Raw genomic sequence first — 15057 nt, forward strand, 5'->3', positions numbered from 1 at the left:
ACTCACCTGAGCCACACTCATGTGGCCGTGCAGCACAGCGAACGTCAGCGCCACCCAGTGCCGACTACCGTGATGGACCGATGGGTGGGTGGCAGAGCAGACAGGAACCTGAAAAATACAATAAATGTAATTAATGCCAAATAAATGCAGAGTTCATCTAAACCCAAACCAGAGCTGGGTGGTTGTGCTTTTACCTGCAGGTTCAGGTGAGCTCCCGCCTCCACGAGCACCTGCACCAACGCTTCATCTCCTGCAGCCGAGGCGAACATCAGAGGAGTCATTCCCTGCAGGAAAGATTCCTTTCATTTTTCTTTATTTCACAGATCAGATTTTATTTTATTACACTATAAATAAACAATTGAATTAATCTCTTTACAGCATGACAGGTTTTGCAACCCAGAGTCGCCCTCTGCTGGTGACGACACACTTTACAGACTCGAATCGGAGCACCATCCAGGAGGAATCCTTGTTTTTTTGTTTTATTTAGCAATTAAAGATTTCTGACAAAATACTTAAATATAAAAACATTAAAGTACACATAATTCCACAGTAGCTGTAATAAATATTACAATACAATTATAATTCACTGATGACCCGCTCAATCATCCTCAATTAATTTATGATTATTTTAAATTTGAATCACAACAATATTCAGTTTTTTATCTGTGATTTTTATTTAATCTAGAAAATAATCATCTAAAAACCTCACATTTTAAAAAGCAGCTCGTTTCTAACGGTGGGTCTTTATAGCGGGGCCTCCAAACACAAATAATGAAAACATAGTTAAACTGGAACGTTCTGATTAATCAGGTTATTTTACCTGAGAACTGGAAGCACAAACTTTTACTAAAAAGCAGATTTGTGAGAATCATTCGTACATTTTGACTAAATCACGCAAACAAAACAGAAGAAAGCGTTACCTGGACACTTTTCTGACTTAAAAAAATGATTTAAGACCAAATTAATTAGAAATTAACTAATTTATATTAAAAAAAAGTTCCAATTGTAACGTCCAGCAATAGTCAGTTTTTTGACCATTCATCATCTGGTCAAAAGGGAGACGTGAGACTGCATGCGTTCCTTTTAAATCGGCCTGCCTTCATCCCACCAGCTGGAGCTCAGAGCCTCTCTGCAGCTCTGAACACATGATAACGAACTGTCAACAATAACGTTCTCTCCTCAAGGTCCAAGCTTCCCTTCTCGTCCTACAGGACTCTTCATGCCTCCAAATAAGTGAACACTCGCAGCTCGGATCAGTTGCTAAATCAAAGAATGATTTCCTAAGTTAAATATGAGCTTCTACAACTTTTAAGCTAGATAATCAGTAAATAAACGTTTGTTTATTGCTACTTATAATAATTATAATATAATGCAATGATTGAAGTTGGAAATGAATGTTATGTTTTGATTACATTGATTGAAATATGTTTCAGCATGTTGATATGACACGGTCATCACCATTTGCACTCACACGAGGACAAGTAAGGTAAAGTTAAACCCATGACACATAAATAGCCCTTTACCCCAGATCAGAGCTTCCGGATCAGGGAAGGTGTGTTTCTGAGTTGTCTTGATAATATTCCTCAACTTGTCAACCTCTGGTTGGCTACACAAATCATAACATGAGAACATTAAAACTGGATCACGCTGGTGATTCATCAGTTCTTGAGAAAAGCTTCAGACCGGCCATCTGAAGCAAACCCTCTTTAACCATCAAAGCTTTTGACACGTCGTCAAAACCTTTCTGCACCTGCGAAGCTGATAAAGTAAACGGTTCCTGCAGAACAAGCTGATGTTGTTCTGACTCCTTCAGAGTCCCAGACGTGCGGTTCCATCCGTCTGTCGTGACCCGAGACATCTCTGGACTGAAGGGTCGGTGCCACGGTATTCTACAGCCCTCCGGTGCCAGAGGTCGTCCGACCTCTCTGACCTTCAGATCCACCAAGAGGGTCTCCGAGAACGGGTGAAGTAGACATACAGATAGCGTCTGATGTGGTTTTGATAATAATCAACTTCTTAGCTTAACACAAACCTAATTCTTTTACATCCAGAACTCAGCTCTCCTAGATATGGAAGTTCTGACCAACATCACATTCACACACAGGTTCAGACATCACATCCAGTTCCATCCATCACAGTAAATGTTAGTCATGTTTTAATTGTTGGTAAAATAAATTCTTACTTTTATAAACCTGACTCTTTTCTGAATCAAAACAAAGTGTTTACAATCCCCTAATAAACAAACAATCCTAGAATCCTCTGATTAACAATAAAGACCAGGCAGGGTGATATTCTATATTTAAATAGAGTATCACAGCTTATTGGTCAGAAGTAGAGGTAATATATATGTTGAGCTCTAAAAGCACCAAACCCTACACAATTAAAGACGAGATCATTTTTATGCCTCCATCAACAAGTTTTAAGATCATTTCCACAAAACAAATGACTAATAATAAAACATTTAAAAACATAATGACTGATCTGAGTTTCACCTGGTCGTCCATGGCGTTGACGCCTTCAGCTCCCAGAACCCATTTGGCCCGTTGGACCAGATCTGCTCGGCCACACGAGAGCATCCTGAAGCCCAAATCCAGCTGGAACTTGGCTGAAGCAGCTTTAGCATCCAGACTTTTGAAGGACTGGAAACAACACTCGGACCTGAAGGGAAACAAAGAGGATTCAGGAGTTCACGTCTCCTCTGACAGGACCGGATACTCGGATCCAATCGGGTCCCATTCAGCAGAGGAGAACAAACGTCACAAAGATGCAGACTCTGGTCTAAATGAGACCAGACTTGAATATTTATTCTTCTGTTTTTCTTTGGTATTAAAATCCTTTCCATCCTAATGTCGTCATTTATTTATTTATTTATTTAGATTCTGGATCTTTAAACACGTCCAGCTTCTCCTGGTAAACGTGTAAAAATACAGTTAATATGATTTTTCTTGCTTCTACATTAATAATCTGAATTCATGAAACCATTTCCTGTCCAACAACAAAAAACTAAAAAAAAACTAAAATAAAACCTGACTTGGACCAGAACCGAGTTGAGCGGTACCTCAGCTGTCTGGGTACGCAGTCGAGTCCTGGGAGCAGCAGTCGGGCCGCCTGTCTGACATCATCGCTATCCACCAACAAGCTGCGGCGATGTTCTGCGTGCACCAGGGCGACCCTGATCCACTCCATGAGGGGAGGGAGGAGCAGGAACGGCCTGGAGGGAGACGGATCCAATCAGGTTGGTAAATGGTAAAGGGACTGTATTTGATATAGCGCCGTCCTGGAACCCCCCAAGGCGCTTTACAACACAATCAGTCATTCACCCATTCACACACACATTCACACACTGGTGGAGATGAGCTACGATGTAGCCACAGCTGCCCTGGGGCGCACTGACAGAGGCGAGGCTGCCGAGCACTGGCGCCACCGGTCCCTCCGACCACCACCAGCAGGCAAGGTGGGTTAAAGAGCAAGTCACCCCCTACAAGAAACTTACTTCACTCCCACTTCATGTTTGAAAAATGCAACAAATGCTGTTGCCTGGCAGACCGAGAGGGCAGAGCTGCTAACAAATACACACACAGGCTCACAATGGCATTATGACATCATAATGTACCAGATGACATCATAGCATACCTCTTAGCCAATAGCGGTGGCAGATTTAAATTCAAATACAGTGCAGAATTTTTCCCTGACGACGGCGCAACACTGACCGTTTTAGGCAGAATATTTGAATTTTAATCAAGATGCACTGAACTGCCAAATTATTGACGACACGTGTCTGCAGCATGATTAGACACTCCTTTATATTGTTTATCAGCAAAAAAAAATGTGATTTGGGGGTGACTTGCTCTTTAAGTGTCTTGCCCAAGGACACAACGACAGCGACAGACTGAGCGGGGCTCGAACCCGCAACCTTCCGATTACGGGGCGAGCACGTAACTCCTGTGCCCCCGTCGCCCACGTTAAAGATACCTGGAGGACGTTCGGGTCCCAGATCAGACCGGACAAACACTCGCCTCTCTCTGCTCAGCATCAGCGACGGAGGATCCAGGTTAGGATTCTCCAGGGATTCCATCTGTGGGCTGGACAGGAAGTAGTACAGGGAGCGGAGAGCGTCTGGACACCACGACGCCGACGGCTGACTGGCCGACCGAGAGCTGCTGATGGAGGGGCTCGAGCTTCTCAGGTGCTGCATATGATGCATCGCTCGGGACACCAGATCACCTGGAGGTCCGAAACAGAAAAAATCCAGGAAACACCTGAGTTCATCGTCCAGGAAGTTAAGGGGAACAACTGGGGTCCAGCGTCGGGCTGAGTGGTGCAAACACAGCAACAGCCACTTTATTAGGTACACCTGCTAAACTACATGTTAGCAGAAACATCCAAGCAGCCAATCAGGAGAGAGCATCAAAACTTTTCATGAGGGCAAAAATCATCAGGTTAAACGTCCTCAGCGGACACAAGAAGGTGATTATTTATAACATATGAGGGTGATTATTTTTCATCTGTCACTGCTGTAAGTAGGTCAAAGTCAGCCGTATCAGTAAAACACGAACATAAACATGCGGATCTGCACCAGCAGCCCACTAGAGGGGTGCCCCGGAACGTCTACTGGGGCTGGAACGCACAACCCTCCCTAGGGTTTACAGAGACCGGCCTCTGGTCGCAAATAAAAGAAACGAATGAAATGAAAACTTGAGTTTTTGCTCTTCTGAGTTTACGTCGAGTCTTTTTAGAGCAGGGGTGTCAAAGATGCGGCCCGCGGGCCGGATCCGGCCCGTGAGATGGTTGTGTAAACTTTATTTTCATACTTTACAATGTAGAGTGAAAATAAACTTATCTTTGTGAGCAAGTTTCCTCTGTAATGAGTATAAATAAAACAAGAACTTGAATCACATCCTGAAGTTGGCCGCCACTCAGGATGTGACTTCTGATGTTGATGTGCTGGTGAAAGCTAAAAGATGTAAAGTAAAATGAGTCAAATATACTTTAAGTGCTGCATGAAACTGATCTAGCCATGTGATCTGTAAGCTCTTTGAATCACTAAGGAATGTTTTATTTATTTATTGATTTTTAATTGTTTCCCAAATTTACAAGTACACTTCAGGTGTTGTACTTGTACTATCTTGGATACACTGTCCTCAGGCTCCAGCTTTGTTTTATATTAATTGTATTAAAACAAAGAAAACAATCTGAAGTTGTTTTTAATTTACCGGTCCGGCCCACTTGGGACTAGATTTCCCTCAATGTGGCCCCTGAGCTAAAATGAGTTTGACACCCCTGGTTTAGAGCGTGTGCAGAACGCCGGCCGTTTGGGTCTGAAAAAGGCGCCTGTTCCGACCGGTGAGCAGGTTTACGACCCCGATGCCCTGAAACAGTTAAACTGTTCTTTATATTCGTCGGTAACGAGGGCCGAGATAATGAAGTTGGGCGGCTGCAGGGTGTGAAGGTGCCTCTGTTTGCTGGGTACAAGCCACACGTTGTTACAGGAGCGGCGCCGAGCTGGTAGAGACCAGCGACGTATCCCAGGAGTCCGACAGCAGGTTAAACAAACACTCACTGAGCTCGGTGATGCTGCCCACGCAGGTCGCCAGCAGGGACTGCTCCAGCGTTCTCAGCTCCAGCTGGATGTAAGCATCCTCCATGATCTCCACCGAGTCCTTGGGAGCCTTCATGTACGGGCTGATGTGGGCCGGCAGCGACAGCTCGCCTAAACGATAAAACCAGACACATCAACGCTCACTCATCCTAACCTCCCTGCCACCTTTTGGCTGTTTACTCCTTTTGCTGCTCATCATCGTCACTCATGATTACATTCGACATAAAAACAAACATTTTAGATCCTTTTTTTTTAAATAAAAAAAATAGATTTTATTGAAGAAATATATCAACTATTTTATCAGACTAATTATTGTGCTTTCATTTGTAGTAAATAATGTCCACATGATGCGCACACACACTCACACACACACTCACACACACGAGATTCGGTCTTTGTTCTGGGATCTGCTGACTCCTGGCCTCTGACACAATGAAACAGCCTGACTGAGGACGATCTGCAAAGCCCTTACAGAACAATAAAGCTTTGGGTTTTGAACCCCTACACGGTCACTAGAGTGCAAAAGCAGCTCCAGTTTCTGTAGGAGAGCAAAAGTTGTTCAAGTCAATTCATCCAAGTCCGTTATGATCTAGCAAACATCTGATGAACAGAACTCTGCAAGTCTCTTGCTTCTGCAGAAACGCCGAGCTACACGAGACCTCCGACCTGTGAAATAAGAACACTTTTGCACAAAAAACTCTGAACATAGCAGTCATCAGTGGGGACAGGCCTGATTAGCTTTAGCGCTACATAAACGGCCAACGGAGCTCATCAATAAACACCAGACTGGAACACAAGCAGCAGCTGTGGCACAAAGACAGATTCATCACTCTGACCTGGACACACACCTCCGCTCTCTAAAAGCTGGCTTTGTGTGCAACAAGGTGTGTGTTTGGGGGGGGGGGGGGGGGGGGTACCTTTCTTTGTTTACAGACCAGAGGTGAACAAGCAACTATTCAGGGGGTCGCAACAAGAGTCCAGTCTGGATTCAACAAAGAACAGATCACTGTTTTCTACTCCCTACCTAACGAACCACCCCCCCAACACACACACACACACACCTTGGCTCCCGTGTTCAACACTGCCATGCTTATGAACAGAACCAGGAGTGATTAGGTAATTTCCTGCTGTAGCTACGGCTGAATGAAAGCACCACCTAGAGCCTGGAGCTGCAGCAGCATCCTCCCACCTCGGCTGCAACAGAGCTTCAGTCACTGGAAACAACAGCTCTTTCTGCTGCCCGGTAGAGCGCTGCGAGCGTTGGGCCGGGACAACAGAACCACACAGGGTCCGACGTGCGTCTGCTGGATTCCCAGACCAACGGACCAAAATCAGAGCGGCTGGATTTAAAATGCATCAGCAAAAGTCTCAACGTGGTTCTGAGTGGAAAAGGACAAACGTGGTAAAAGCTGAGGAGCAACCAACTGGGTCCAGCGTCTGAGAACAGGAATGAGTCGTCACTCGGGAGGAGTTTTGTTTCACGCTTCTTTACAGAAGCGTCTGAATTCAGCCACAGAGGGTTTTCCAGCAAGGCTGGCCTGTTAAAGGTCAAAGGTCAGATGTTCTGCTAAACAGCAGAATTCATGTTTCTGTTGCACCAAATGGTCCTGAAGCAGCAGAGCAGCCCCTGACCATCACACTGCCACCACTGCATCTGATGTTTTAGTGTTAGTCGACTCCAGACGGAAAGAGACGCACGCCTTCATCTCGTCAGCCCAGAGGATATTTACCCAGAAGTCTTTGGGGTCAACCAGGATGTTCTCATTTTTTTATTCTGACTTTAACCTGAACAGGTGGATGCTTGAAGGCCTTTAGGTGTTTTTCTGGGTTCTTTAGGTCTCCTTCAGAACGGGTCAGGATGTGTGGCCTGTTGGAGCTATTTAGATTAGTTACAGTTGTTGGTTAATGATTTATTTATTTATTTATTTTAAACTCAACAAAAATATAAATGCAACACCTTTTGTTTCTGCTCCGATTTTTCATGAGATGGACTTCAAGATCTAAAATTCATTCCAGATTCACAATATTACCATCTCTCTCAAACATTGTTCACAAATCAGTCCAAATGTGTGATAGTGAGCACTTCTGCTTTGCTGAGATAATCCATCCCACCTCACAGGTGTGCCACATCAAGATGCTGATCTGACATCATGAGTAGTGCACAGGTGTACCTTATACTGCCCACAATAAAAGGCCACCCTGGAATGTGCAGTTTTTTGCTTTATTGGGGGTCTGGGGACTCAGAAACGGTCAGAATCTGGTGTGACCACCATTTGCCTCATGCAGTGCAACACATCTTCTTCGCATAGAGTTTATCAGATTGTCAATTGTGGCCTGTGGAATGTTGGTCCACTCCTCTTCAATGGCTGTGTGAAGTTGTTGGATATTAGCGGGAACTGATACATGCTGTCGTATACGCCGGTCAAGCACATCCCAAACATGCTCAACAGGTGACATGTCCGGTGAGTATGCTGGCCATGCAAGAACTGGGACATTTTCAGCTTCCAAGAATTGTGTACAGATCTTTGCAACGTGGGGCCGTGCATTATCTTGCTGAAACATGAGGTGATGTTCATGGATGTACGGCACAACAATGGGCCACAGGATCTCATCACGGTATCTCTGTGCATTCAAAATGCCATCATTAAAATGCACCTATGTTCTTCATCCATAACAGATGCCTGCCCATACCATAACCCCACCACCACCATTGGCCACTCGATCCACAACATTGATATCAGCAAAGCGCTCACCCACACAACGCCACACAAGCTGTCTGCCATCTGCCCTGAACAATGCAAAGCGAGATTCATCCGTGAAGAGAACACCTCTCCAACGTGCCAGATGCCATCGAATGTGAGCATTTGCCCACTCAAGTCTGTTACGGCGACGAGCTGGAGTCAGGTCAAGACCCCGATGAGGATGACGAGCATGCAGTTGAGCTTCCCTGAGACGGTTTCTGACATGTTGTACAGAAATTGTTTGGTAATGCAAACGAATTGTTTCAGCAGCTGTCTGAGTGGCTGGTCTCAGACGATCTTGGAGGTGAACCTGCTGGATGTGGAGGTCCTGGGCTGGTGTGGTTAAACGTTGTCTGCGATTGTGAGGCCGGTTGGATGTACTGCCATATTCTCTGAAACCCCTTTGGAGACGGCTTATGGTGGAGAAATGAACATTCAATGCACGAGCAACAGATCTGGTTGACATTCCTGCTGTCAGCATGCCAATTGCATGCTCCCTCAATGCTTGTGGCATCTGTGGCATTTTGCTGTGCACACTCCAAGGTGGCCTTTTGTTGTGGGCAGTATAAGGCACACCTGTGCACTACTCATGATGTCAGATCAGCATCTTGATGTGGCACACCTGTGAGGTGGGATGGATTATCTCAGCAAAGCAGAAGTGCTCACTATCACACATTTAGACTGATTTGTGAACAATGTTTTAGAGAAATGGTAATATTGTGTATCTGAAATTAATTTTAGATCTTTAAGTCCATCTCATTAAAACTCGGAGCAGAAACAAAAGGTGTTGCGTTTATATTTTTGTTGAGTGTAGTTTTTCCTGTGAGAATCAGCCAGGAAGAAAAGAAGTGTTTTGTTTTTTATAAATATGGGGACTGGTGTTGGACCACTGGGGTGGGCCTATAGTTTTTTACCAGAGCAGGAGAAGCAGCAGGAAATCAAGAATCTGAATTTGGACACAGATCAACTTCAGATTGAGAGAGCATTGGGCCTACAACTGTAACTAACCTAAATAGATCCAACATTGCCTTTTTGGATCCTCTAGCCAACATTGAGTCGGAAAAAAGAAAAACTGTGTGTGTACACAGAAGAGAGAGAGTGTGTCCTGTAGCTGTGTGACACCACGTGTCTCTCAAACGGACGGCTGGTTTGTCTCTGGAGACGACTCAGGGAGCTGCGAGCCTCGTGTCTCGCTGCCCGACAGCCGAGGAGAGAGAGAGAGAGAGAGAGCTTGTGTCGGCCAAGGGGGTCGGAGGCTAACGTCGCTCACCCACCTCTTCCTGTTGGGTCTCCGGGGAGGCGGAGGCCTGTATCCCAGCATGCATCAGTCAAGATTCAGTGTGTCCCTGAGTGAGCCTGATTTAACATTTAGTTTTGTAAACAAGAGTCAAAAAGAGTCAAAGCTGCTCAGATTTAACCTAAAACTTCAAATAGGAACACTTGGGACTCTGAACAGAGACCAGAAACACAAACAGGTCAGGTGTGTCTGAAAATCCCTTCAGATTAAAACCCAAAAGCTCAGATTTGTTTATTCCACACCTGCTAGTGAAGTCATATTGCTTATGCTGATTGGGGTCATTGTTTTTCTTTCCGGCTTTGTTCTCGTTTGAACTCCCCTTCAGATCTTTAACCAGTTTTTAAGGGAACACCGGGAAGCATCCAATAAAACACCTGAACCACCTCAGCTGACTCCTCTCAATGAGGAGGAGCTGCTCTACTGAGCTCCACTCAGATGATGGAGCTCCTCTCTTTAATGCTAAGGGTGAGTCCAGCCGCCCTGAAGAGGAAAATCCTTCAAGACGTTTGGATTCTTGTTGTTTTTGGTCCCAATTCAGACAAACCAGCAAATCTCCTCATCATCCCTCATTTCCCGCACCCTACCACCAACCAGGAACCAAGACACATCTTATCCATTTAATCCTCAAACACAAAACATCTAAAACAAGCCAAACGCTGCAGCGCAGCAACATTTACCTTTTATTCATTCTGGTGTTTAAGATCACAGCGTAATCCAAAACTTCCATTGCTCTCAGATTTCTAAAGGAGTTCAGGTTGCAACGAAAACTGTATTTGATGCATCTTAAAACAAATAGTGACGCGTTGTGGTTTTATTTTGAAAATCCCTATTTAAAATGAGATTTTAGTAATCCTAGAAGACTTGTGAGTTATTAAGCTGGGGGAACGTTTTTATCCAGAACACCCAGAGAGTTCAGCATCTGTCTGACTTTTATCAGAAAGCTTCGTCTACTTCCGACTTATTACCCAAATCACCCACTTCCTGTCTGAGGGCGCTTTTCAAACCGTGCCCTCCGGTGGAGGACTTCCTAGTCTCCTGGTAATTTGTGCTCTTGGAGAAACTTGGTGTGCTCGTTAACTCGCCTGCCCTGCAGGGCGGTCAGAGCCAGTTTACAGAAGGAAAAACCTGTTTCCTGCTTCAGCCGCTGCCTCAGAATATCAGCAACGGTTCGTTTGACACAAAGCGTTTTTAAATTCACATTTTAGGAAGAATTTCTGAACAAACTTGATTTTATTCACGTTTTCATTCATAAAAATGTATATTTTCATTTATTTACACTCAGCTACTTCATTACCTGCTATTAAGGCTGCACCATGCTGGAAAAATTGAGAATCACGATTCTCCCACGATTTTTTTTCCCCAATATAAATTTTATTACATTTAAAACCTGCACATAAACTTTTTTAACAGCTTAAACTAAAATAAAAATAAATTCATCTTGTTTTTTCTTAAATAAACCACCTTTGTATCGTTTTAACAACAAATATGAATAACATTCTTTCTACGTGCAAGGTGATGAGAGAGGTAGGTAATAGGTAGGTTTCTTAAAATGCAAACCACAATTATTAACATAGCCTCTAACTCGACCACATGATGGTTGACCATGGCAGGACCACAACAGAGAACAGTCCTTTTTCTTATGCAGCCAGCTGCTAAAAGGCTTTTTACCAAGAACACCAGTCGGTCAACATTTTGAGGCTTCAGCGAGGAGCGGAGAATCACACACACACACACACACACACACACACACACACACACACACACACACACACAGACAATTTAGACAGACCAGTTAACCTAACAGTCATGTTTTTGGACTGTGGGAGGAAGCCGGGGTACCCGGAGAGAACCCACGCATGCACAGGGAGAACATGCAAACTCCATGCAGAAAGGTCCCAGGATGATCCGGAGACGTGCTACAATGTCCCCCCCCCCCCCCCCCCCCACACACACACACACACACACACACACACACACACACACACACCCACACACACACCCATGCTGAACACCCTTCCAGAAGGGGAACTTGTGGCAGGAATGCAGAGGTATTTCTTGGCCAGCACAGACAGTCTTGGAAATTCTCCCTTGTGTTCCTTCCACCAGACTAAGGGGTCCGCCTCGCTGTCACTGTTGCTTAAGAGCAGAGATGACTGTAGCTCTGAGGCAACACCTTCAGCCTGGAATGGCTCCTCGTTGCTTTTTGCTGCTTTCGGGAAGCTGCCTAAGGTCTTTCGGCTCTTCATGGAGGCGGCCGGGGCTGCGGTTGAGGTGGGACTTTGCTTTAAAAGAGAGAAGATAATTCTGCGATGGGCTGGCTCTCTGTCCAGGGTGTACCCCGCCTGACTGCCCATTGACCGCTGGAGATACGATGTTGACAGGAGCCATATCTTTAGCCAGGTGATAGGTGATAGCCTCCATCATTTCTTTGTGCCTGCGGGAGTTTGACGGGTATAGAGAAGCGCTGCATAAGGTCTCCGTTTTGGATGTCTGGGAGGTTGACCGGGAAGGACTTTCTCCTGGTGTTTTCTTGCCCTTTACAGCGTCATCATACTGCACTCTATGGTGACGTTCAAGTTCGTAGTGTTACCTTGTGGTGCTGCTGCTGCAAAGTTGCATCTTTTCGATTTTCGTCGTCTGTTTTGAAGCCAAAAAACTTCCAAATCACGGAATCAGAACCTTTTTTTGGAATTAACGTCACTGTTTGGTTGTCCTTCGCACCACCGTCGGCAAGGTTTTCCTCTGCTGCTCACATTTTTGGTTTTGCTCCTCCAGTCAGCTTGTCTCACATGCTCTTGTTGTTTATTTCCTGCCGGCTGCGTTCTGCGTGACGTGGTAAAAGGTTCCGTTTTATTTGTTGAAGGAGAGGGAGCGCTTGTTTTCATGCAGATGATGTCCCAGTTTGAAGTGCGGTGCAACAGCCGTCTTTTTTCTCTTTTTTAATGTAATCGTCGTCACGCCAAAACGAGATTGCATAAAAGCGGGAATCGAGATTTTTTAACGATTAACTGTGCAGCCCTACCTGCTATTATCATCAAGATGTGTCCATTACTTCTTTGTTGATTTCTACAAAGTTAGAATTTAAATTTCGAGCTAAACTGAGCAGCAGGTTAAACTCACTCAGCTCGGATTAGGATTAGGGAGGAATTTATGGAACTTTTATTCCAAACTTTAGGAATTGGTGAACTCACCGTTTGCATTCCTCCCACATATGAGGTGTTCATAGGGCTGCAGCACCCCCCACAGCTCCGCGTCGCTGCTCACGGTTCTGTCCAGCAGCTCCGGACCCACCGGGCAGCAGGTGGACCTGTCAGACCGAGCCCGCACCTCCTCCTCCAGCCGCAGCGCCCGTCCGACCACTTCCTCCGCCAGACTCTCCATGCAGGCCGTGAGACAGACGGCTGCGTACTCGTGCACGCGCACCGACACGCGTGTTTCCACCATCCACCTGAAGAAGCGACCCACGGGAAGCGTGAGCCCGCAGCGGGCGGATTTGCGCAGCTGACGCGCGGTTCCGCCGGAGCTCATGCAGTGCAGGGTCACGGCCCTCACGGCGGAGGAGACGCACCTCTCGGCCAGACCCCAGCTCAGGACGAGCCTCACGGCGCTCTGGACCTCCTGACGCGTGCATCGCCGGTGGAGCTCACTCAGCCGCTGCGCCTCCCGGGAGATCCGAACCAAAGCCCTCCGGAGCAGGACGGACAGTCGGTGGACTGCTTCCAGGCTGATGGAAGCTTCTGATCCGGAGACTTTACGCACCACTTCCTGTAGCTCCCCTTCAGTCCAAGGATACTCCTCCAGGTCAGGCAGATGGGGACACTTGGACAGGATGTCCACAGCGTCCTCCGTCAGAGTGCTCACTGTGTCCCAGCTGCCGTTGTGCTGCCACCAGGAACTCCGGCGAGTGCCAGCATGAGGCTGCGTCTGTCCAGACCTCCCGGAGGAGGACAGGCTGAGAGACGGGCAGAAATCGCCGGCTGCGTAACCAGAATCCAAGCTCATGTCCTCCAGTGCTTTCGCTAAAATGGAGTTGGACATGTTGTGATAGAATTCAGGAAATAAAGTCCAAATTTACGCGCAGTGGAGAAACGTTTCCATCAACAAGTTTGACTGCAGAGCAACGGAGACTAAACTGCCAGCAACCTAAAGGGGACACGCGCTTTTTACGCACAGCTGACCAATCACATTCAGAGTTCACAAACACACCCGGACCGGGTAACTGCTGCCCCACAGCGCCCCCGACTGGCCTCCATACAGAACACAATTAAAAAAGATAAAGACGTCAACAAACTTCAACATAATACAGTGTTTAGCAACACATTTATCAAAGGTATTTCTATTAATTTTGTACATTTTTCCTAAGCCTTTAACATTAACTGTTCGTGATAATTTTTTGGGGGAGTAATCAATTATAAAATTAACTTTTAAATAATTAAGTCCCCATAATTTTGATTTTCATGATTCTCATTGAATCCTTAAGGCTTTACATTAGCACAAAACCGCGACAGGTGCGGTCAATGTCAGCGAATTAGCTCATAGCTAAGCTAACGAGCATGTTGATATAGAAGCTATAGCGTCTTCTCATGCTATAAAGTGCTATATTCAAAATATCAATGATGAAATAAACAGGCGTATTTTTCCACACATTAATAAAAACAACTGTTACTCACCAGACGGAATCTACAGGGAAACGTTTAAATCAAGGAAAACGAAGGATGCTAAGGCTAACGCTACTGCTAGCTTCAGTGTCACTAAAGCTGCGTTTACAGAACAAAATGATGCGTTTAAGTATTTACAGTCTATGGTTTAAGGCCATTATGTAAAAAACAGCGTTTGTTGGATTTTGTGTCTACAAAAAGTGTTCTTTGTATAAATAAACTTTTAAGCTAATTGTTGGTAATCTGTCATTTGATTTGATAATTTCTCAAAAACCGTGAACTCAATTCTTTCTGGTTTTCCACAGTAGAGATTGTCCGCCCTCTGCTGGACGAAAAACGTTACTACAGGAAGCGTTTATAAAGCGTAACATGACAAACTCATAAGCACTTCCTATAGATTCCTTCAAAATAAAACATACACACAGCGGGTTCCAACAGCGTTTGTTCAAATAACGGGAAGCCAGAACGTATTTGCTTATAAAAACTACTTAAATATGAAAACTCAATCTATTAAGTTAAATGTATTCACGAGCTAAAGCAGGCAGCTAGCTACAGTACTACAAACACATCAGATCATACGTCCTCTGGCGGCCATAGGGCGAAAACAAATCCACGGTAGATTTAGGGATTTCCCTCTTAATAAAATAAATTAGATTATTAATAGGTAATATAAAATAAATATATTTAGTTACAAGTTTTGCCAGCATACTTTTGTACTTTTGAATAAAACATAATAAAAAAAAACTTGTTTTTTAATGAAAA

General features: G+C 45.1%; 2 protein-coding genes across 3 annotated transcripts in view; one reads left to right on the forward strand and one right to left on the reverse strand.

Annotated features, from left to right (window-relative positions):
• Positions 1-25, forward strand: part of LOC107381556 (serine/threonine-protein kinase BRSK2) — a 147769-nt gene extending 147744 nt beyond the window's left edge. The window contains exon 20 of the mRNA XM_070555116.1: positions 1-25. This exon is cut by the window's left edge and continues 1 nt beyond it. Within this exon, the coding sequence (XP_070411217.1) occupies positions 1-10 (10 nt within the window). The 3' untranslated portion in view covers positions 11-25.
• Positions 1-14293, reverse strand: part of LOC107381557 (ankyrin repeat and BTB/POZ domain-containing protein 2) — a 40587-nt gene extending 26294 nt beyond the window's left edge. For both annotated transcript variants that reach the window (XM_015953302.3, XM_054731936.2), the window contains exons 1-7: positions 12829-14293; positions 5561-5710; positions 4017-4224; positions 3059-3211; positions 2493-2658; positions 195-284; positions 7-108 (exon numbers count right to left, since the gene is read on the reverse strand). In XM_015953302.3, the coding sequence (XP_015808788.3) occupies positions 7-108; positions 195-284; positions 2493-2658; positions 3059-3211; positions 4017-4224; positions 5561-5710; positions 12829-13675 (1716 nt within the window). In that variant the 5' untranslated portion in view covers positions 13676-14293. The remainder of the gene's footprint in view (positions 1-6; positions 109-194; positions 285-2492; positions 2659-3058; positions 3212-4016; positions 4225-5560; positions 5711-12828) is intronic.
• Between the last annotated feature and the right edge of the window lie 764 nt (positions 14294-15057).

The sequence above is a fragment of the Nothobranchius furzeri genome, chromosome 9, assembly GCF_043380555.1.
Source record: "Nothobranchius furzeri strain GRZ-AD chromosome 9, NfurGRZ-RIMD1, whole genome shotgun sequence".
In the NCBI taxonomy this organism is placed as follows: Eukaryota; Metazoa; Chordata; class Actinopteri; order Cyprinodontiformes; family Nothobranchiidae; genus Nothobranchius; species Nothobranchius furzeri.